Genomic DNA, 22,693 nt, shown 5'->3' with positions numbered 1-22,693 from the left:
TGACTATTGGATAAGTCCTTCCCACTGTGAGCTGGCTCGGCCTCCATCACCTCGGCCCCCGTAGCCCCCGCATCCTCCCGGTCACCCACAACATGCAGCTGACTGCCCGGTACTCCGTGAGCATCTGAGGCCGCTACAGATTTATCACCGGCCCCGTGATCCGACACGGGAGCTGCGACCGCAGCGACAACGCCACCAACAGCCGGCGGAGCGCCGGCGCTCCCCGCCGCCAGGGCCGGTGCCGGTGCCGCCGGGGCGGCAGATGCCGTTGGCGCGGCAGCGCCGACCGCGATCTGCCGGTGCGGACACAACACCCGCTTGTGTCCAACATCACCACACTCAAAACACTTCATTAACCCTGCGCTGGCATACACCATGTAGAACCCATCACCGTGCTTTATTCTGAATGACACATCCAGACTCTGTGTCTCCAGAAACATGAAGATCTGTCTTCTTAGAGACATCACATGTTTTAGTTTCGGGTCTTTGCAGCCCAGACCCACAGTTTTAAACCCGCTGGCGAACTTTCCAAACCTCCGTAGCTCCCTCTCCAGCACTTCATTCGGGATGAATGGGGGGACACCGGACACGATGACTCTGGTAAACGGCACCGCCAGAGGAGACACCTGCACAAACATTTCCTCGATAGTCACCCCGCTCTCCACCAGCTCATGTACACACCGGTCCTCCTTCACGAACACCACCACAGCCTTGTTCATCCTGGAGGCATAGACGAGCTGATCATGTCCAACCACGTCTCCCACAGCCAGCAGCACCACCTCCACCGGCACCCCGGGCCCGGGGACCAACCTCACGCCGTGTTGGAGGGACAGAGACGGCGTCTCGGCGGACGCCATCTCGCCTCAACGCCAATTTCTGGCTCGATTTCTAACTTTTAAATCGCTAAACAATTTGATCTTACTAAATAGAAAAAAAGAAATATAAAGAAAAAGAAAAAGATTCAGAAAAAAAGTGTAGAAAAGTTTGGAAAAGTCTCCGCCGACCTCACCTCCACTTCACTCACGCTCACGCATGCGCAGAGAGAGAGAGAGAGAGAGACAGAGACTGGGCGCGAGTCTGAGAGAGAGAGAGAGAGAGACTGGGCGCGAGTCTGAGAGAGAGAGAGAGAGAGAGAGAGAGAGAGAGAGAGAGAGAGAGAGAGGCCGAGCGCGCGAGGCTGAGAGAGAGAGGCTGGGCGCCTCGCCCCCCTTTTCCCATTCATAAACTCTGCACAGTCAGTCAGTCAGTCAGTGATCAGTCAGTGATCAGAGCTGCTGCTTCTTCCACAGAGGACAGAAATGGCTTCTCTCCTTCTCTTCTCTCTGTTCAGCCTGATCTCAAATATTTCAGGTGTCTTTGTCATTCTAGGAGACACTTTTGAGTTTACAAAAACTGCAAGCTGCCAGAAAAAGGGAGCCAAGCTGTGGCACCCAGTGGACTCTTCACGTACTGTTCTGGTGGCTCGATGGGACGGTGTTTGGATCCCGGGTCAGCACTACGAGGACAGGATCGACCTGAACGCGTCGGTGGTCTTGAAGAACATAAACTTCAACGACAACGGGCTGTTCGAGTTGAGCTGTGAGGAGACACCGACCCAGCTGGACGTTGTCAGAGCCTCTGAAGTGTCAGTGAGTGCAGGTGGAGCTGTCAGCTTCTCCTTCTTCTACGTCACCTCAGGAGCGCAGGGGAAGTTCAGGCTGGTCAGAAACAGGGAGACAGTGTGTGAGCTGGACCTGTCCTCCGGGACCATCACAGATGGGACCGGCTCTGAGGAGAGACTCTCTCTGTCCTCTGATTGGAGGAGACACGGAGACCTGACTCCGACCCTGCAGCGGGTGAAGCCAGAGGACCAGGGTGATTACTTTGCATATGTGGAGGGAAAAGATGGAAAAAGAAGAAGTCTCTCTGCCTGGAGGATCAAGGTCCTGGATCAAGACCCGGGTCAGACCACCGCCACACCTGTAAGCCTCCTTTATTATAAAGAGAATAAAGCTACAACACTGAAGCTTCTGAAACTGATAAAAGAGCACACGTAGTACAAAACATGCTCCATGTCAGTGTCATGGTGTCCCACCAGCTCTGAATGTGATGTTCTGTTTGTTTCCTCTCTGTGGCTGATCAGGGAACTGCTGATGAGACGACGGACACTGGGACACACCTGGACCCACCTCTGAATGTAAGTCTGACCGCTCACTCTCTGCAGGGAGACGCGCGTAATTACGCACACGGTTCCAGAGACATTTGTGCCAGTTAAAGAACACAAATGTATGAAGAGAGAGAGAGAGAGAGAGAGAGAGAGAGAGAGAGGCTGGGAGCGCGGGGTTGAGACAGACAGAGAGAGAGAGAGAGGCTGGGAGCGCGGGTTGAGGGAGAGAGAGAGAGAGAGAGGTTGGGAGCGCGGGTTGAGACAGACAGAGAGAGAGAGAGAGAGAGGCTTGGAGCGCGGGTTTGAGACAGACAGAGAGAGAGAGAGAGAGGCTGGGAGCGCGGGTTTGAGACAGACAGAGAGAGAGAGAGAGAGGCTTGGAGCGCGGGTTTGAGACAGACAGAGAGAGAGAGAGAGGCTTGGAGCGCGGGTTGAGGGAGAGAGAGAGAGAGAGAGAGGCTGGGAGCGCGGGTTTGAGACAGACAGAGAGAGAGAGAGAGGCTTGGAGCGCGGGTTTGAGACAGACAGAGAGAGAGAGAGAGGCTGGGAGCGCGGGTTTGAGACAGACAGAGAGAGAGAGAGAGGCTTGGAGCGCGGGTTTGAGACAGACAGAGAGAGAGAGAGAGGCTGGGAGCGCGGGTTGAGGGAGAGAGAGAGAGAGAGAGAGAGAGGCTGGGAGCGCGGGTTTGAGACAGACAGAGAGAGAGAGAGAGAGTGGCTGGGAGCGCGGGTTGAGGGAGAGAGAGAGAGAGAGAGAGAGAGGCTGGGAGCGCGGGTTTGAGACAGACAGAGAGAGAGAGAGAGAGTGGCTGGGAGCGCGGGTTGAGGGAGAGAGAGAGGTTACTCTCTAGTAAGTTACTCTTACCTACATTCCATAGCCCCTCTTGTTCTCCATGCCCTTTTCTTTTACTATTGCTTATTAATTATAGTTTATTATTGTTAAATATTGTTTTATTCTTGATTATTGTTTATTCTGTCTATTTTGTTATAACTTGTATTCAGATGCTTTGGCAACATTGTATTGTATACAGTCATGCCAATAAAGCCAATTGAATTGAATTGAATTGAGAGGCTGGGCGCGCGAGGCTGACTGGGTTCTTACCTGCATACTGATACTCTGTTTACTATTGTTGTTATTATTGCTATTATTGTTGTTGTTATTATCATCATTATTATTGTTTACTTTTTTTTTGTAATCCTGTATGCTTTGGCAATATTGTGAACCACAGTCATGCCAATAAAGCTTGTTGAAATTGAAATTGAATTGAGAGAGAGAGAGAGGCTGGGCGCGCGAGGTTGTTAGACGCAGGGCATCATGGGTTGTAGGTGTGTCAGGTAGCAGCTCCGTTATGTTAACAGAGCAGTTCACCTGTCAAACCTGACCTGCAGTCATTAACAGATGAGGGAAATCTGACACAAAGAAAGCCGCTCAGTCGACCTGCAGAACTTGCTTTAGGATTCTCACATTTTTAAGTTTCCCTCTGTATCAGCGTGATTCAGTAACAGCTGTCCACACATCCAGGGTACAATAGTAACAGGAAGAGCTCAGAGATAATTCGGCATCATTTTAATACTGCACATGTGCCGAAATCATCAACAGATTTGGGGAACAAACTGAATCCCTCCCAGTACTGCAGGATGTTTCATTACATGATCCCAACACATGTGTTCTGTCAGAGAGCTGCACCATGTTTAACCTGCTCCATGTCAGTGTCATGGTGTCCCACCAGCTCTGAATGTGATGTTCTGTTTGTTTCCTCTCTGTGGCTGATCAGGGAACCACTGGAGAAAGGATGGAGACTTGGACCACTGTCATCATTACAGCAGCTGTGACGTCTGTGCTTTGGGCTCTTTGCTGCTTTTTAGTTTGGAGGCTGAAGTTCTGCACACCAGATGTGTCACCTGGACCTGATGGTGGAGAACTGGACCTGGGACTTCTGACCAATGGGAATCCTGCTGGGCCTCAAGCCAACGGGGGTCCTCAAGTCCAGAATTTGATTCCATAAACAAAAAAAACAAATGGAATCAACAGCCAACACTTAAATCCATCAAATACAGACTGCAGTTTGATGCCATGCCCAGAAATGATGAACTTTTGGCCCAGAATATTTGACACATTACAAAAAGTTTACAATGTAATAATAATTCCAATCCTGCCAGTGTGGTGTCCCAGCCAACAGCTGTGTGTCTCTGATTTCTGTGGCGTTGTTTTAATGTATCTTGACATTTTCACTGATATGTTTTTAACTTTAAAAAAGGCACATTTTCTTCAGTTTTCTCCATATTTCCATGACGTTATGCTGTCCTGTCTCTGTTTTCAGACCGAATGTTGTTTGTAAATGTATAACCTCCAGTGTTGATGCTCAATAAAAAATCCATTGAAAGAAAAAGAAAAAAACTGTCATTCTGCAACAAACTAGTAACGATCGTTACGACGCTTTGAGGTATCTCAGCTGTAGACGTCCTCTGATACTGCAGGATTCTCCTTGTTTGCTATGTTTAGCCTGATCAACAGAACGCTCTTCTTGTCTCTTTTGTAGTCTGCTTAAGTTTAATGAAACTGTGACTGAAGGAAGAGAAAGTTTTCTCTCAGTTTTTGTTTAAAGAAAAACCCACAAAATAATCACACATTCCTGTGTTTGAGAGGATTGCTGTGACGGTGTGTCGGGGTGCAGCAGCTCAGTGAAGGTAGCTGTGAGGTTTGAACGTCAGCACACAGCCGGGACTTTACTTTCAACACAAGTGTGCAGCAGAGTGTGCAGCAGTGTGTCAGTGGGGTGTGTGGGCGTGTTTTCATTCAGCAACATCATAATCACACAAGAGGAAACCAGTTAGTTTCTAGTTTCCTCTTGTGTGATTACGATGTTGCTCGAGCTGCACCTGAAGACTCACAACAGTCACCACAGTCCGGAACAGAAGTGAGATGTGGTAAAGGTCATCACTCTACATTCTTTTAAGTTCCTTGTGACAAACGCTGACATTTCTGCTCTCTCTACACATCAGACTGAGGAGCTGCAGAATAAACTTCTGTCACTTTCCTTCCACCTTCATTTCTTTCCTCTTTGCATATTGAACATATTAACTTAAAGCTTCATCTGATCTGCAGGATGAAAACCACAAGCAGAGTGGAACAATTGCTGGAGTATGAATCATCAGCAGAGTTACTGAGGCTGTCATGTAGTCTCAGGGTGTGTGGTGTAAAACTCCACCAACCACACTGGTTAGAGGGTATCTACTGCTGTACGTCTTTGAGTGTTTGAGTTTATATACAGCTGTGTGGATGTGTGTCAGCAGGGTGTGTGTGTGTTTGTTTTCATTCAGGCACACACACACACACACACGCTGCTGCTACAAGGTAAAGAGCTGACCTGACCTCTGACCTCTGTGCTGTGTTGGGAATCATTCAGATCACAGACTGAAGTTAAAACAATCCATACAGCAGCTTTCTCTACTGTACCATGAAGTGTAACCCAACACTTTGATCCTACAGAGGCCGGGAGCTGATGATTTACACTTCTGAGTGTTTTGAACAAGACTTCCACACAACTCTATACTGCTTCTGTAGTGAGAGAATACAGATGTGTTCTACTGGAAATCTTTCTTCTTTCTGTAAGTTCTTTGCCACAATCCACAGAAGATAACATGCCGTCAACTCTCCTGATGACTCTCTGTGAATTCTCTCCAGACATTAATCTGCTCTCTCTACACATGTGGTCCAGTCAGACTGAGGACTGAGGAGCTGCAGAGTAAACTTCTCTAACTTTCCTTCCACCTTCATTTCTTTTCCTCTTTGCAAACTGAACATATCAACAGGCCACTTAAAGCTTCACCTGATCCAGGTAACTTTATCAAGATGTTATATGTGCAGCACTTTCAGGCAGCACAGGAGCTCTGATGATGCTGATCTGGTTCTGTTTGTACAGTCAGACTGTTGGTGAGTGTGTGTGTTTGGGTCACGTCCTCCTTTTACACCAACTCCTTCTCTACACGTGGTTTCTCAGGTTGTTCTCTCCTCCAATGAGGTTGTGTTTTCTTCATCTTTCTCCTCTCGCATATTAACACCAGTAGACCTCTGAACACACGGTCAGGTAACAAACCTCTAGACTGCTGGCACATTGCTTACTGCGCTCTGATCGGTTACCTCTGCACACACGCACCCAGCATCTACAGTAGCTATGCAAATTCAGAGGGCAGACCTGTACACACACACACACACACACACACACACACACACAAACACAAACTGGGCGTGGTTCCCAGGTAAGCGCTTCGTTGTGATTGGTGATTGGTGGTTGGGCGTGGTTCTCGGGCAAGCGCTTCGTTGTGATTGGTGATTGGTGGTTGGGCGTGGTTCTCGGGCAAAGGCTTCGTTGTGATTGGTGGTTGGGCGTGGTTCCAGGGCAAACGCTTCGTTATGATTGGTGGTTGAGGTCGGTTGTCTCATATATAAACTCACACAGCCAGTGGAAGTGGTTGAGAACAGAGAGTGTTGGTGGTTGTAGGCTGTGTTGAAGAGGAGAGTTTGTAGGGAGGCAGCAGAGACACAGATGCTGGCCTGAGGCCGAGGACCACCACAAGACATTCATCTAGCCATGAAGCCTTGAAGGCCCCACATCCTCTTCAGAACCAGCAGGGTTCTCCTCCTTTACAAGACTCACCTCCACGTCTGTGGAGGGTCCTTCAGCACCGGGTCCAGAGGAACCATGTGGTCCACTTGGTCTGCAGGATTTTATCCACCAACATAAACCGAAGCCTGCTAGACCAGCAGCCACAAACATGAACAGTCAGTCAGTCACAGCTGGTGGTGGTGAAGTGTCAGTGAGTGCAGGTGGAGCTGTCAGCTTCTCCTTCTTCTACGTCACCTCAGGAGCGCAGGGGAAGTTCAGGCTGGACAGAAACAGGGAGACAGTGTGTGAGCTGGACCTGTCCTCCGGGACCATCACAGATGGGACCGGCTCTGAGGAGAGACTCTCTTTGCCCTCTGATTGGAGGAGACGCGGAGACCTGACTCCGACCCTGCAGCGGGTGAAGCCGGAGGACCAGGGTGATTACTTTGCATATGTGGAGGGAAAAGATGGAAAGAGAAGAAGTCTCTCTGCCTGGAGGATCAAGGCCCTGGATCAAGACCCGGATCAGACCACCGCCACACCTGTAAGCCTCTTTTATTATAAAGAGAATAAAGCTGCAACACTGAAGCTTCTGAAGCTGATAAAAGAGCACACGTAGTACAAAACATGCTCCATGTCAAACACTGACAGCTAAATAATATATATCATATATGTTTGTTTCCAAGACGTCACTGTTTCCATGATAAACACTCAACATGTTGTTTCATATCTACTTGATATGAGGTGTCTTCATGGCAGCTTTTGTTCCTCACATGGAACATGTGTTTGTACTCAATGTGTCTTTATCTGCTGACTTTTGGACAAGATAAAGAGAAATTGTCGTTTTGTAGAGAAAAACTCTGATCACATGTGATGCATGATGTTATGAAGTGATGTCAGAGGGATGAAAAGGAAAAACATCATGTCTGTCTGGATCTGATTCCTCTGTTTGTTCTCCCGTGCAGCAAACGCAGCGACCAGCTGGAGAACAGAAGGGAACCTGCAGTGGGACCGTCAGCGCTGTAGCGGTGTCCATGTTTGTGGCTGCTGGTCTAGCAGGCTTCGGTTTATGTTGGTGGATAAAATCCTGCAGACCAAGTGGAGCACATGTGTCCTCTGGACCCGGTGCTGAAGGACCCTCCACAGACGTGGAGATGAGTCTTGTAAAGGAGGAGAATCCTGCTGGTTCTGAAGAGGATGTGGACCCTTCAAGGCTTCGTGGCTAGATGAATGTCTTGTGGTGGTCCTCGGCCTCAGGCCAGCATCTGTGTCTCTGCTGCCTCCCTACAAACTCTCCTCTTCAACACAGCCTACAACCACCAACAGACTCTGTTGTCCTCCACCTCTCTGCTCTGTTCATCTTCATCTCTGAGTCTCAGAAAAGCTCTTTGTAGGTCAAATGTCTCGTCTCATGTGATTTCTCATGGTCTGCTCTTGAACGCACTGCTGTAAATAAATCTCTGTTTTAAACACATATTGTTTCTGTTCATTACAGCCCCCTCCATCAGAGTCTGAATGTTTAGATGAATTACTGTTAATAACTTTGGACAAACACACAGCGTCACATCACACTTTTCACTGACAGTTTTTGGTCAGTGGACTTTCCACCACATCAGCCTCTGTGCATCACATGTCCTCACACTGTACAACACATTAATCTGGCTGTTCTCTGGTGAATAAACACTCGAGAGAAGAAACCACAAATGATCCCACGAGTTGAACTAAACCTTACAGAGCAGGAACAGGGGACATGATGATGAAGATCAGGTCATGCTGCCGAGTTCAGGAGACGACCAGAGGTGATGAGTCAGAGGACCTGAGAGGTCTCTGTGAGGTGAAGGGAAGTTGAAGGAGGCGAGTTTAAAACAGAAACAACTTCACCTGCAGCAGCAACAACAAATATCTAACAAACCAGATGACCACTACACTTCACTCAAGGCCCTCTAACACACAGACACACTGACGCACATCTAACTCACCTCATGGACACTCTGGTCCTGGACCAGCCCCACATGTTAGGACCAGGACCTCAGGGACACCCTGGAGCAACATGACAGTGAGACTCCCCTCTTCTCATCCACCGAGCATCACCAGAGGAGAAGCTTTTATAAAGTTCCATTTAAAAACACATCCAGCATGAGGTGCTGATTTGCTGCGTGTCTCTCCCACTCTGTCTCATCCTGTTTTCAGTGTGACTACAAGGCAGCACTGAACACAGGTGAACACAGGGTGTGGAGCTTAAACTGCTTTCATAACAGCCAAAAAATACATGTTTTGTCACCACAAACTCAGCTGGAGACAGACTGACTTCCTGTAGAACTTTTCCTTATTTCCTCACCAGGCACATGCATGAGGATGTTGGACTAACAGCCGTCAATCATCCTCTCTCCTGGCCTTGTTTGGAGCTACAAACTGGACAAAGAAACCCACAAACATCTGCCAACATCTGTCTTTTGTGTGCACTGTGAATGTGTCCAGTCGGGTCAGCTGACCCTGCAGTAGTTGAGGGTATTTACCTCCCTGGCTCAGCTCAGCTGTGCTGTGAACACTTCACTGTTTCACAAATGTGAAAGATATTTTGTGTTACGTTAACAGACAAAAGGCTTCTAATACAGCAAAAAAATAAAATCATTATAAGTATAATCCTAAACTTAGTTCTTTATTCAATTCAAACGTTTAACTAGACTTTACAGTGTTTCAGTCTGAAATAAAGCAGTGATCACAGCCTGATCTAAATCTGTTCATCTTGCTCCATTTATGTACATGAAGTAAAAATAGTGTATAACATCTCCAGTCACAATAAGATATAAGATATACGTCAACCACTGAACATCTAACATTTGAAAGTAAAGGTTTTTAAGGCTATACTTCCAAAGGCATCAAGCTGGGCATTACCAGCGTATTTTAATTGACATTTTAGGTAGTAATCTCCCTTGAAGTTTAACATATCTCATGTTGGATGTTCAAATGAGTGAAAAAAAAGAGTAAAAACCTAATACTGGCATTTAAATGCGAGATCTGCGCCACTTAAGGTCGCCATTATTTCTTTCTTTCTTTCTTTCTTTCTCCTCTTCGGGAGCGCAATGAATCTTTGGATGTAAGAGACCAGGAAAGGTATCGGCGCACCATCCAACAACAGGTAAAAGAAGGACGCATTTGGAGAACTCTTTGAATTGGGACACAGCAAGTGCAGGGGAAATGCACCCTGCACTCTCCCTCCTCCAGACTCGCAGTGTAAGCAGACAGGCCTCTCCCTCTCCCTCCTCCACACTCGCAGTGCAGGCAGGCAGGCAGGCCTCTCCCTCTCCCTACTCCGCACTCGCAGTGCTGGCAGGCAGGCAGGCCTCTCCCTCTCCCTACTCCGCACTCACAGTGTTGGCAGGCAGGCAGGCCTCTCCCTCTTCCTCTCCCTCTCCCTCCTCCGCACTCGCAGTGTAGGCAGGCAGGAAGGCGGGCAGGCCTCTCCCTCTTCCTCTCCCTCTCCCTCCTCCGCACTCGCAGTGCAGGCAGGCAGGCAGACAGCCTCTCCCCCTGCCTCTCTCTCTCCCTTCTCCGCACCCGCAGTGCAGGCAGGCCTCTCCCTGCCTCTCTCTCTCCCTCCTCCACACTCACATTGCAGGCAGGCAGACAGGAATCTCCCTCTCCCTCTCCCTCCTCCACACTCGCAGTGCAGGCAGGCAGGCCTCTCCCTCTCCCTCCTCCGCACTCGCCATGCAGGCAGGCAGGCAGGCAGCCCTCTCACCCTGCCTCACCCTCCTCCGCACTTGCCGTGCAGGCAGGCAGGCAGGCGGGAAGGCCTCTCCCCCTGCCTTTCCCTCTCCCTCCTCCACACTCACATTGCAGGCAGGCAGACAGGAATCTCCCTCTCCCTCTCCCTCCTCCACACTCGCAGTGCAGGCAGGCAGGACTCTCCCTCTCCCTCCTCCGCACTCGCCATGCAGGCAGGCAGGCAGGCAGCCCTCTCACCCTGCCTCACCCTCCTCCGCACTTGCAGTGCAGGCAGGCAGGCAGGCCTCTCCCTCTCCCTACTCCGCACTCGCAGTGCTGGCAGGCAGGCAGGCCTCTCCCTCTCCCTCCTCCGCACTCGCAGTGTTGGCAGGCAGGCAGGCCTCTCCCTCTTCCTCTCCCTCTCCCTCCTCCGCACTCGCAGTGTAGGCAGGCAGGAAGGCGGGCAGGCCTCTCCCTCTTCCTCTCCCTCTCCCTCCTCCGCACTCGCAGTGCAGGCAGGCAGGCAGACAGCCTCTCCCCCTGCCTCTCTCTCTCCCTTCTTCCGCACCCGCAGTGCAGGCAGGCCTCTCCCTGCCTCTCTCTCTCCCTCCTCCACACTCACATTGCAGGCAGGCAGACAGGAATCTCCCTCTCCCTCTCCCTCCTCCACACTCGCAGTGCAGGCAGGCAGGCCTCTCCCTCTCCCTCCTCCGCACTCGCCATGCAGGCAGGCAGGCAGGCAGCCCTCTCACCCTGCCTCACCCTCCTCCGCACTTGCCGTGCAGGCAGGCAGGCAGGCGGGAAGGCCTCTCACCCTGCCTTCCCTCTCCCTCCTCAACACTCGCAGTGCAGGCAGACAGGCCTCTCCCTCTCCCTCCTCAACACTCGCAGTGTAGGCAGACAGGCCTCTCCCTCTCCCTCCTCAACACTCGCAGTGTAGGCAGACAGGCCTCTCCCTCTCCCTCCTCCGCCCTCGCCATGCAGGCAGGCCTCTCCCTCTCCCTCCTCCACACTCGCAGTGCAGGCAGGCCTCTCCCCCTGCCTCTCCCTCTCCCTTCTCCGCACTCGCCATGCATGCAGGCCTCTCCCCCTGCCTCACTCTCTCCCTCCTCTGCACTTGCCGTGCAGCGGGCAGGCAGGTGGGCAGGCCTCTCCCCTGCCTTTCCCTCTCCCCCTCCCTCTCCCTCTCCCTCCTCTGCACTCACATTGCAGGCAGGCAGGCAGACAGGCCTCTCCCTCTCCCTCCTCAACACTTGCAGTGTAGGCAGACAGGCCTCTCCCTCTCCCTCCTCAGCACTCGCCATGCAGGCAGGCTTCTCCCCCTGCCTCACCCTCTCCTTCCTCCGCACTTGCCGTGCAGGCAGGCAGGCAGGCAGGCGGGCAGGCCTCTCCCCCTGCCTTTCCCTCTCCCTCTCCCTCTCCCTCTCCCTCCTCCACACTCGCAGTGCAGGCAGGCAGGCAGCCTCTCCCCCTCCCTCTCCCTCCTCCGCACTCGCAGTGCAGGCAGGCCTCTCCCCCTGCCTCTCCCTCTCCCTTCTCCGCACTCGCAGTGCAGACAGGCCTCTCCCTCTCCCCCTCTCTCCTCTGCACTCACACTGCAGGCAGGCAGGCCACTCCCCGTGCCTCTCCCTCCTCCACACTCGCAGTGCAGGCAGGCAGGCAGGCAGCCTCTCCCCTCCCTCTCCCTCTCCCTTCTCAGCACTCGCAGTGCAGGCAGGCCTCTCCCTCTCCCTCCTCAACACTCGCAGTGCAGGCAGGCCTCTCCCTCTCCCTCCTCAACACTCGCAGTGCAGGCAGACAGGCCTCTCCCTCTCCCTCCTCAACACTCGCAGTGCAGGCAGGCAGGCCTCTCCCTCTCCCTCCTCCGCACTCGCCATGCATGCAGGCCTCTCCCCCTGCCTCACCCTCTCCCTCCTCTGCACTTGCCGTGCAGCGGGCAGGCAGGTGGGCAGGCCTCTCCCCTGCCTTTCCCTCTCCCCCTCCCTCTCCCTCTCCCTCCTCTGCACTCACATTGCAGGCAGGCAGGCAGGCAGGCCTCTCCCTCTCCCTCCTCAACACTCGCAGTGCAGGCAGACAGGCCTCTCCCTCTCCCTCCTCAACACTCGCAGTGCAGGCAGACAGGCCTCTCCCTCTCCCTCCTCCGCACTCACCATGCATGCAGGCCTCTCCCCCTGCCTCACCCTCTCCCTCCTCTTGCACTTGCCGTGCAGCGGGCAGGCAGGTGGGCAGGCCTCTCCCCTGCCTTTCCCTCTCCCTCTCCCCCTGCCTCTCCCTCCTCCACACTCACAGTGCAGGCAGGCAGGCAGGCAGGCAGCCTCTCCCTCTCCCCCTCCCTCTCCCTCTCCCTCCTCCGTACTCGCAGTGCAGGCAGGCCTCTCCCCCTGCCTCTCCCTCTCCTTTCTCCGCTCTCGCAGTGCAGACAGGCCTCTCCCTCTCCCTCTTCCTCCTCCACACTCGCAGTGCAGGCAGGCAGCCTCTCCCCCTGCCTCTCCCTCTCCCTTCTCCGCACTCGCAGTGCAGACAGGCCTCTCCCTCTCCCTCCTCCACACTCGCAGTGCAGGCAGGCAGGCGGGCAGCCTGTCCCCCTGCCTCTCCATCCTCCGCACTCACATTGCAGGCAGGCAGGCAGGCAGGCAGGCAGACAGGAATCTCCCTCTCCCTCCTCCAAACTCGCAGTGCAGGCAGGCAGGCCGGCCGCTCCCCCATGCCTCTCCCTCTCCCTCCTCAACACTCACAGTGCAGGCAGACAGGCCTCTCCCTCTCCCTCACCCTCCTCCGCACTCACCGGGCAGGCAGGCAGGCAGGCAGGCAGGCAGGCAGGCAGCCTCTCCCCCTGCCTCTCCCTCTCCCTTCTCCGCACTTGCAGTGCAGGCAGGCAGGCAGGCAGGCAGGAAGCCTCTCCCACTGCCTCTCCCTTCTCCGCACTCGCAGTGCAGACAGGCCTCTTCCTCACCCTCTCCCTCCTCCGCACTCGCCGTGCAGGAAGGCAGGCAGGCAGGCAGGCAGGCCTCTCCCCCTCCATTGTCCGAACTCACAGACACACACACATAAACTCTGCACAGACAGAGCTCAGTAAGTCATTGATCAGAGCTGCTGCTTCTTCCACAGAGGACAGAAATGGCTTCACTCCTTCTCTTCTCTCTGTTCAGCCTGATCTCAAATATTTCAGGTGTCTTTGTCATTCTAGGAGACACTTTTGAGTTTACAAAAACTGCAAGCTGCCAGAAAAAGGGAGCCGAGCTGTGGCACCCACTGGACGCTTCACGTACTGTTCTGGTGGCTCGATGGGACGGTGTTTGGATCCTGGGTCAGTACTACGAGGACAGGATCGACCTGAACGCATCGGTGGTTTTGAAGAACATAAACTTCAACGACAACGGGCTGTTCGAGTTGAGCTGTGAGGAGACACTGACCCAGCTGGACGTTGTCAGAGCCTCTGAAGTGTCAGTGAGTGCAGGTGGAGCTGTCAGCTTCTCCTTCTTCTACGTCACCTCAGGAGCGCAGGGGAAGTTCAGGCTGGTCAGAAACAGGGAGACAGTGTGTGAGCTGGACCTGTCCTCCGGGACCATCACAGATGGGACCGGCTCTGAGGAGAGACTCTCTCTGCCCCTCTGATTGGAGGAGACGCGGAGACCTGACTCCGACCCTGCAGCGGGTGAAGCCAGAGGACCAGGGTGATTACTTTGCATATGTGGAGGGAAAAGATGGAAAGAGAAGAAGTCTCTCTGCCTGGAGGATCAAGGTCCTGGATCAAGACCCGGATCAGACCACCGCCACACCTGTAAGCCTCCTTTATTATAAAGAGAATAAAGCTGCAAAACTGAAGCTTCTGAAGCTGATAAAAGAGCACACGTAGTACAAAACATGCTCCATGTCAGTGTCATGGTGTCCCACCAGATCTGAATGTGATGTTTCTGTTTGTTTCCTCTCTGTGGCTGATCAGGGAACTGCTGATGAGACGACGGACACTCGGACACACCTGGACCCACCTCTGAATGTAAGTCTGACTGCTCACTCTCTGCAGAACAGTGCGTGAAGAGTCCAGTGGGTGCCACAGCTTGGCTCCCTTTTTTCTGGCAGCTTGCCAGTTTTTGTAAACTCAAAAGTGTCTCCTAGAATGACAAAGACACCTGAAATACTTGAGATCAGGCTGAACAGAGAGAAGAGAGGAGAGAAGCCATTTCTGTCCTCTGTGGAAGAAAGCAGCAGCTCTGATCACTGACTGACTGACTGACTGAGCTCCGTCTGTGCAGATGTTTATGAATGATGTCCTGAGCTGTGATTGGTTACCCCCCCCCCCCCCCCCGGGTCCCGAAAACACCCCGTCTCCCTCTCTCTCTGCCCTTTCGGGCCCGTCGGTCCCGAAACACCCCGTCTCCCTCTCTCTCTGCCCTTTCGGGCCCGTCGGTCCCGAAACACCCCGTCTCTCTCTCTCTCTCTCTCTCTCTGAGCGTTGGAGTGAGTGTGCTGTGAGCGTGAGCGGAGCGATCGATCAGCTGCTTAGCGATTTATGAATGAATGGTAAACCTTCTTTTTTTTTTAGGTTTACAGTGTACGTGTGTTACAAGTTTGTAGGTGCGTGTGTGTGTGTGTGTGTGTTTGTGTGTGTGTGTGTGTGTGTGTGCGCGCGCGCGGGTGTGTATGTTCGCCGCACAATGAAGCTGACTAAGCTGACGAGGAAGCACGGCATTAAGATGTCCGTGCCCTCGTCAGTGTCAGTGGAGGAGTGCAGCCTGGCAGTGGGTCAGGCTGTCGGCCACAGCAGTGTCAAGATGCGGCGCGGATGAACGGGGCTGTGGTCATTTTTGTGGACACAATAGAAAAGGCTAACGCGGTGGTGGAGAGCGGCATCACGGTGAAAGACGCTTTCGTTTCCGTGTTGCCGCTCGCCACACCGGCAAAGAAGGTGACTTTGTCAAATGTCCCTCCCTTCATAAGAGATGAAAAGCTGGTGAAAGAGCTTTCCCGACACGGCAAAATAGTGTCACCCATTCGCAAAGTGCCGTCGGGATGTAAGTCTCCATTGCTACAGCATGTAGTGTCTCATAGGAGAAATGTCCTCATGATCCTGAATAACAGGGACCAAGACCTGAGCCTGGCGTTCAGGATCAGAGTGGAGGACTTTGATTATATAATTTTTGTCTCTTCTGACAGCACCAAATGTTTTGGGTGTGGAAGGGAGGGACATATCCTCCATGAAAGATATCAGCAGGACGAAGGACGGTCAGAAGGAAAGACAGGTGCAAGTGGAGCCGCAGAAGGAGGCAGTGGAGGAGCAACAGAGAAACAGGTGGAGGTACAGGAGGAGGTAGGTGAGGAACAGGGGAGACAGGTGGAGATGGAGGCACGGGAGGAGGCAGGTGGAGATGGACGGGAGGGAATAGGTGGGGAACAGAAAGAACAGGCGGAGGTGCAGGAGGAAGCAGGTGAGGAACAGAGGAAGCAGGTGGAAGAGGAGGTGGTGGATGAGGATGAACAGTACAGCCAGGTGAGTGTGGGAGGGCAGGAGGAGACAGGAGAGGATAAGACAAATACAAAGCCAAAGGAAAAGAGTGCAGGTAACAGGGCGGCGGTGGAAGAAGCAGTGGAAGAGAGCGACTGTGAAATGGGGGATGAGGATGACCTTTTAAAAGTGCCACATCTGAAAAGAAAACTAAGGAAAAATTCTGGAGAGCTTCAAGCAAAGAAAGGGACAGCAGGTCCGGGGAGCGAGAAGCAAACAGAGGCGCAGAAAGGCTCAGATTAGGAATCTTGTAGGCTACAGGGGAAGAAACAGAGGATGAGGAATCCAAACCTCAAAGAAAAGCAGGACAAAATATTACACTGTTGGCAAATTAAATCGTTCCTACAAAAACCAAGAATGCAAAATCTGTTAAAATAGAAGATTACTTTTCAAACAAAGGAAGTGCTATTGAGCTACAAAAGCACAATCAGTTTGGGGGGGGGGGGCATCCTCTTTGCCAAGAGTTTTACCCCTGTGTCTTTTGAAGTGGAGGAGGTGTTGGAGGGAAGAATGACGGTGGTGAAGACAACTTATGAACATTTTAAACTTGTTTTTATCAACGTGTATGCCCCCACCTCAGGACCTGACAGAGTGGCGTTTTTAAGAATTTTAAGCACTGTTTTAAGCAAAGTAAATGTTGAGGATTATTTATTTTTGGGAGGGGATTTCAACTGCACAGAGAATGACTTGCTGGACAGGAATCACGTTGAGCCTCACAGAGAATCTCAGAGTGCTCTGAAACAGGTTTTAAATGAACATGATTTAACAGACGTGTGAAGGAGAATGCATGGTGATGGGAGGCAGTATACCTGGGCTCACTCTAGAGGGATTTTATTTTCTCTTGCTAGATTAGACCGTTTTTATTGTTTTAAGCACCATCTTAGCATTTTTAAGAAGTGTGGCATTACACCTGTTGGTTTTACTGATCACTCTGTTGCCTTTTGTAATGTTTTTTTTTTTATCGCTAACTTAAAACCTAAGAGCGCATATTGGCATTTTAACACCAATTTGTTGTCAGATGCCCATTTTAAAGACGTTTTTAGGTATTTCTGGGAAGGTTTTAGACTCAGGAAAAACGATTTTATTTCTCTAAGACAGTGGTGGGATCACGGGAAGAGTGAGATAAGGCAGCTCTGTCAGCAGTACACTTTCAACGTCTCACGGGACATTACCAGATCTATGAAAGATCTGGAGACTGAGATTGTGGAAATTCAGAGCCTAGTAGAATCCACTGGAAATCGAGATCATATTAAAGATCACAAATCTAAAAGATCTGAGACCTACTAGGCACAAAGGCTCAGGGGGCGCTGGTCCGGTTCAGATATCGGGCTGCGGCACTAGTGGACGCTCCATCCAAATTCTTCTTCGGCCTGGAGAAGAAAAACAGAATTCTGCATTCGACCTCCGGAGCAGAACTGACTGAGCCTGGAGAGATCCGGAGAAGAGCCGTACAGTTTTATACAGACCTCTACAGCAGTGAGTATGAGGAAAATAAAGACATGTTTGAGTATTTCTGTAGGGAGCTGCCAAAAATCCCGGAAGAGCAGAGATGGGGGAACCACTGGTTCTCCAGGAACTATACACGGCCCTGAAGGGCATGGAGGGAGACAAAGCTCCTGGGATTGACGGGATCCCTGCAGAATTTTACAAGGAATTCTGGGGGGTGTTGGGTGAGGACCTTTTAACTGTTTTTAATAGCAGTTTTAAAGACAATCGCCTACCACAGAGCTGCAGGAGAGCAGTGGTAACGCTTCTGCCAAAAAAAGGAGATCTGTTGGACATTAAAAACTGGCGCCCGGTATCGCTTTTATGTACGGACTACAAGATTTTATCAAAAGCACTAGCCAACAGGCTGCAAGACATTATGGACCTGATAGTCCACCAGGACCAGACATACTGTGTGCCTGGTAGGTCTATTTTAGACAATGTGTCATTGATTTGAGATATTTTGGACATCTCCAGTTCTTTGGGAATTGATACTGGTCTCATTTTGGTCTCAACCTGGTGGCCTCACAGCGTGTAGCTCAGTAAAAACCCCTGATCTGTCTGAGAACTCCTAAACACTCCCAACTTGTATTGTCCTGTTTCAAAGTGGCTACTGTGATGCTATCTGCTTTGACATAGTTACGTGTTCGGTGTAAAAACAGGCAGCAGGGTTGGATTAACAATGTGCCCCTCGCCCCAAATCACAGAGTGGCGAGGCCTCTCTGTGGACAGTGAGCTTTCAGGCAGACCTCTCCAAGGATTCACAACATTCTTATCATCAATCATCTGCTCGGCCTGTATTTAAATCCAAAATCTGTATATTTGTGTGTAAACCATCGTATTTAAAACATAAAGCTCAGCTGGAGCTGTGACCCTCAGCAAACCTCACAGCAGTACAACTGTGGCTCTGTGGTTTCTTTGCTGTAACGACTCCTGAGAGGTGAGAATGTCGTCATCACGTGTTCTGTGACGGGTTAATGCGTCCTCCTGTTGGTCAGCAGCAGACATACTGAGGATGTCAGCTGAAGGCCCAGAAGAGGCAGCAGCTCCTGATAACATGTCATGATCACACCTGCTCCTCAGTCCTCAGTCTGACTGCACCACATGTGTAGAGAGAGCAGATAAATGTCTGGAGAGAATTCACAGAGTCAGGAGAGTCGACGGCGTGCAAACTTGCGTTTTGTGGCAAGGAACTTAATAAAAGAAGGCAGAGTGATGACTTCAACATATTTGAGTTTTCACTTGCAGCTCGAGCAACATCATGATCACACGAGAGGAGTTCCAGCCGCGGTTCACTGTGGTCCGCCTCAATCCCTCAACATGATCCTGTGTTTCCTCTCCAGTCCATCAGCTGTTCTAGTACTGTGAGACAAAGGAGGACAGCTTCAGGCTTTTTTCTCTCCTTCTGTCTTCAGCCTCCTGCTTAATCACCGCCCACACATTCACCCACACTTCCTCTCTGAGCTGAGCTCTGTGGACTGATACAGACACACAGGAGATGCAGATGTGGGTGTTTCTGGAGTTTACTGGCTTGTTACGGGCGTGTGAGGCCGGAGAACTTGACCACAGACTACTGGGAGCTGGTCCTCAGGCCTCACACACATCAGGCCAAGAGCAGCCCGTGCCAGTCATGTACAACAGCGTCAACAAGCAGCCTTAGATAACTCTGTTGATCATCCGTGCCCCAGCTGTAGTTCCACTCTGCTTAATGTTTTCTCGCTTCATCAAAGGTCGACTGGCAGGCAGTGAGAGCAGCTCTTAGTCTTGTGTCAAGCTGCTGACAGCACATTTTGTCGACTCATATGATTCTTTTCATGTGTTTGACACAATCTGTGTGTCTCAGATACAGGGGCGGTTCTAGGGGGGGGGGGGGCAACAGGGGCCAGTGCCCCCGTAACTCTGAGTCTGGACCCCCTGTGGCCCCCCTGACAGGGAGTCTGCATCAATAATACAATGACAGATTTCTTGCAATGATTTTGTTCTGAAGGGAGAGGCAGAAATAAAGTGTCTCAGCAGTTTACTACCCAATCAAAATAGCTGAAATTGTAAACACTGCTTTGTCTGAATGAGGGATTTGTCCTTCTTTCCGGGTTGTATGTGCCCCCTTACAAAAAAGCCGGCCCCAACCTGGCCCCCCAATTAAAACTGGTCTAGAACCACCACTGCTCAGATGAGACTCTGGTGGTGGACTTCACCTGGCAGGCTGGGTGAGGTGGAAGAAGACAGATGCTGAGCAGATCAATTCAGGAAGCAACATGGCTGTGTGAGAGAAGGAGAGAGAGAGAAAGGCTAAACTTGTCCTCCTTTGTCCCACTCCTCTAAAACAAACTGCCCCGGGCCTGTACAGTGAGTGTGCTGGTGTCATTAATCTGTCAGTGAGACAAACACGTCCTCCTTCTCCACCAACAACTTCTTTTGTTTCTAAATATGGTTTCTCTGGTTGGTTTTGTCCTCTCTCCCCCTGTCTGCCTTCTCTCCCTCCCCTTCTCCTCCCTGACATGAGGAGGGTAGTGTAAACTCCACACACCCTGTGTTCACCTGGTGTTCAGTGCTACCTTGCAGCCACACAGAGTGACACACACACTCACACCATGTTACCATGAAGCCTTGTTGTTTACTCTGTATGAAAAATGAAAGACAGGTGTCACCACCCGAGAGCTCCTATACACATTTCTACTGTGCTGCTTTAACTGCCTCTGTGCTTAAATACCCCTCTGTTAACTGAGTGTGTGTGTGTGTGTGTGTGTGTGTGTGTGTGTCAGTAAAAGCTGAGAGGATGAATGTTTCTGTAAAAATTAGCCTGTGTAAACAAGAAGCAGCAGCTCTGCCTTTATTTCCACATGCAGCATTGTGTGTCTGGGCTCACTGACAGATCAACAGATTATCTGAGCTCGAGGAAAACAACACAATGCAACACATGCAGAGGAAGTCAAGAGAGGAAGGCTTTTTCCTTTCCTTCCTCTGGAAAGCTGTTAGTTCAACTCGTGGGATCATTTGTGGTAAGATAGAGAGCAGTGTGATGCACAGAGGCTGATGTGGTGGAACAGTCCACTGACCAAAAACTGTCAGAGTGAAAAGTGTGATGTGACGCTGTGTGTGTGTGAGAAGATCACTGAGCTGAACTCTACCAGTGGTTAACTAACAGAAACACATTTACATTTAGCAGACGCTTTTCTCCAAAGTGACTAACAGTAATTCATCTAAACATTCAGACTCTGATGGAGGAGGCTGCAAGAGCTTTTCTAAGACTCAAAGTTGAAGATGAACAGAGCAGAGAGGTGGAGGAGAACAGAGTCTGTTGGTAGTTGTAGGCTGTGTTGAAGAGGAGAGTTTGTAGGGAGGCAGCAGAGACACAGATGCTGGCCTGAGGCCGAGGACCACCACAAGACATTCATCTAGCCACGAAGCCTTGAAGGCCCCACATCCTCTTCAGAACCAGCAGAGTTCTCCTCCTTTACAAGACACATCTCCAATTCTGTGGAGGGTCCTTCAGCACCGGGTCCAGAGGAACCATGTGGTCCACTTGGTCTGCAGGATTTTATCCACCAACATAAACTGAAGCCTGCTAGACCTTTTTTGTTTTTTGTTTAGATGAATTACTGTGAGTCACTTTGGAGAAAAGCGTCTGCTAAATGTAAATGTGTTTCTGTTAGTTAACCACTGGTAGAGTTCAGCTCAGTGATCTTCTCACACACACACAGCATCACATCACACTTTTCACTCTGACAGTTTTTGGTCAGTGGACTTTTCCACCACATCAGCCTCTGTGCATCACACTGCTCTCTATCTTAATGTACAACACATTAATCTGGCTGTTCTCTGGTGAATAAACACTCGAGAGAAGAAACCACAAATGATCCCACGAGTTGAACTAAGAGCTTTACAGAGCAGGAACAGGGAACATGATGATGAAGATCAGGTCATGCTGCCGAGCTCAGGAGACGACCAGAGGTGATGAGTCAGAGGACCTGAGAGGTCTCTGTGAGGTGAAGGGAAGTTGAAGGAGGCGAGTTTAAAAACAGAAACAACTTCACCTGCAGCAGCAACAACAAATATCTAACAAACCAGATGACCACTACACTTCACTCAAGGCCTCTAACACACACACACACACTGAACCACATCTACCTCACCTCATGGACACTCAGGTCCTGGACCAGTCCCACATGTTAGGACCAGGACCTCAGGGACACCCTGGAGCAACATGAGACAGTGAGACTCCCCTCTTCTCATCCACCGAGCATCACCAGAGGAGAAGCTTTTATAAAGTTCCATTTAAAAACACATCCAGCATGAGGTGCTGTTTAGCTGTGTGTCACTCCCACTCTGTCTCATCCTGTTTTCAGTGTGGCTGCAAGACAGCACTGAACACAGGTGAACACAGGGTGTGGAGCTTAAACTTTAAACCGACCCAGTCGGGTCAGCTGACCCTGCAGCAGTGGAGGGTATTTACCCACGCTGATGAGTCATGGCCCACGGGGGGAGGGAGGCTGTTGGCATGTGTTACTGTGCCTTAGATGGTTTTTTTTTGTTTGTTGTTTTTAAAGATTTTTTTTGAGGCATAGATACATTTATTTGACAGTGGACAGACATGCAGCACAGGTCCTCCAGCCGGATTTGAACCGTGGTCCACTGCGTTACATGAAGCATTAACCACTCGACTACCTGTGGGCCCACTGTACCCTTGATGTGCCCTTGATGTTTGTGGGGAGCGGTAGAGCAGACCAGTGAGGGTTCGATCTTCTGTGACCTGAATGATTTCCAAAATTGCACAGAGGTCAGAGGTCAGCTCAGCTCTATCAAAGGACAAACAGTGTGACAGGCTCTTTATCTTGTATCAGCAATGTGTGTGTGTGTCTGAATGATCCTCTCAGAACTGGAATGTGCGATTCCTTCTGTCACATTTTCCTCAAACTTAACCAGACTACAAAGAGACAAGAAGAGCAGTTAGAGGGTTTTTACCTGACTGTGTGTTCAGAGGCTTTCTGGTCTTAATGTGATGCAAAAAAAAAAAAAAAAAAAAAAGGAATAAAATAAGGAAGAGGCAGAGGAAGTGTGAGGAAGACCTGCTTTATTAAAACATGTCCAGTACTTGTTGCAGCTCTGTATGAGACACGACCCCATCTTCCCATCAAGATCAGCTTTCCCAGGAAGTCACAAACTCTAAAAGTTACAAATTAAGCCTTTAAATCTCTCTCTATCAGTGCTGCACACACTGACAGAGAGAGATTTAAGTGATCTTAT

At 50.8% G+C, this 22,693-nt stretch overlaps 2 protein-coding genes across 2 annotated transcripts; both read left to right on the top strand.

The window, feature by feature from the left end:
* Positions 1-1,268: 1,268 nt before the first annotated feature.
* LOC115589249 (uncharacterized) lies at positions 1,269-4,481 on the top strand. The gene is made up of 3 exons (XM_030430060.1): positions 1,269-1,961; positions 2,123-2,176; positions 3,922-4,481. Exons 1-3 carry the CDS (start codon positions 1,299-1,301, stop codon positions 4,150-4,152), a joined length of 948 nt encoding a protein of 315 aa, XP_030285920.1. The 5' UTR covers positions 1,269-1,298; the 3' UTR covers positions 4,153-4,481.
* A 2,339-nt stretch (positions 4,482-6,820) lies between these two features.
* Positions 6,821-7,979, top strand: LOC115589366 (uncharacterized). The gene is made up of 2 exons (XM_030430208.1): positions 6,821-7,297; positions 7,719-7,979. Exons 1-2 carry the CDS (start codon positions 6,923-6,925, stop codon positions 7,977-7,979), a joined length of 636 nt encoding a protein of 211 aa, XP_030286068.1. The 5' UTR covers positions 6,821-6,922.
* Positions 7,980-22,693: the final 14,714 nt, after the last annotated feature.

The sequence above is a fragment of the Sparus aurata genome, chromosome 10 (genome assembly GCF_900880675.1).
Source record: "Sparus aurata chromosome 10, fSpaAur1.1, whole genome shotgun sequence".
NCBI classification, from domain to species: Eukaryota; Metazoa; Chordata; class Actinopteri; order Spariformes; family Sparidae; genus Sparus; species Sparus aurata.
Note: the sequence above shows the minus strand (reverse complement) of the source record. Positions and strands in the feature narration are given on the sequence as shown.

Excerpts from the sequence above, each read along its gene's own strand:
- LOC115589249 (XM_030430060.1), top strand. The coding sequence starts at position 1,299 with ATGGCTTCTCTCCTTCTCTTCTCTCTGTTCAGCCTGATCTCAAATATT. Across the intron at positions 1,962-2,122 it reads GTCAGACCACCGCCACACCT|GGAACTGCTGATGAGACGAC; the intron begins GTAAGCCTCCTT and ends GTGGCTGATCAG. Across the intron at positions 2,177-3,921 it reads ACCTGGACCCACCTCTGAAT|GGAACCACTGGAGAAAGGAT; the intron begins GTAAGTCTGACC and ends GTGGCTGATCAG.
- LOC115589366 (XM_030430208.1), top strand. The coding sequence starts at position 6,923 with ATGAACAGTCAGTCAGTCACAGCTGGTGGTGGTGAAGTGTCAGTGAGT. Across the intron at positions 7,298-7,718 it reads ATCAGACCACCGCCACACCT|CAAACGCAGCGACCAGCTGG; the intron begins GTAAGCCTCTTT and ends TCTCCCGTGCAG.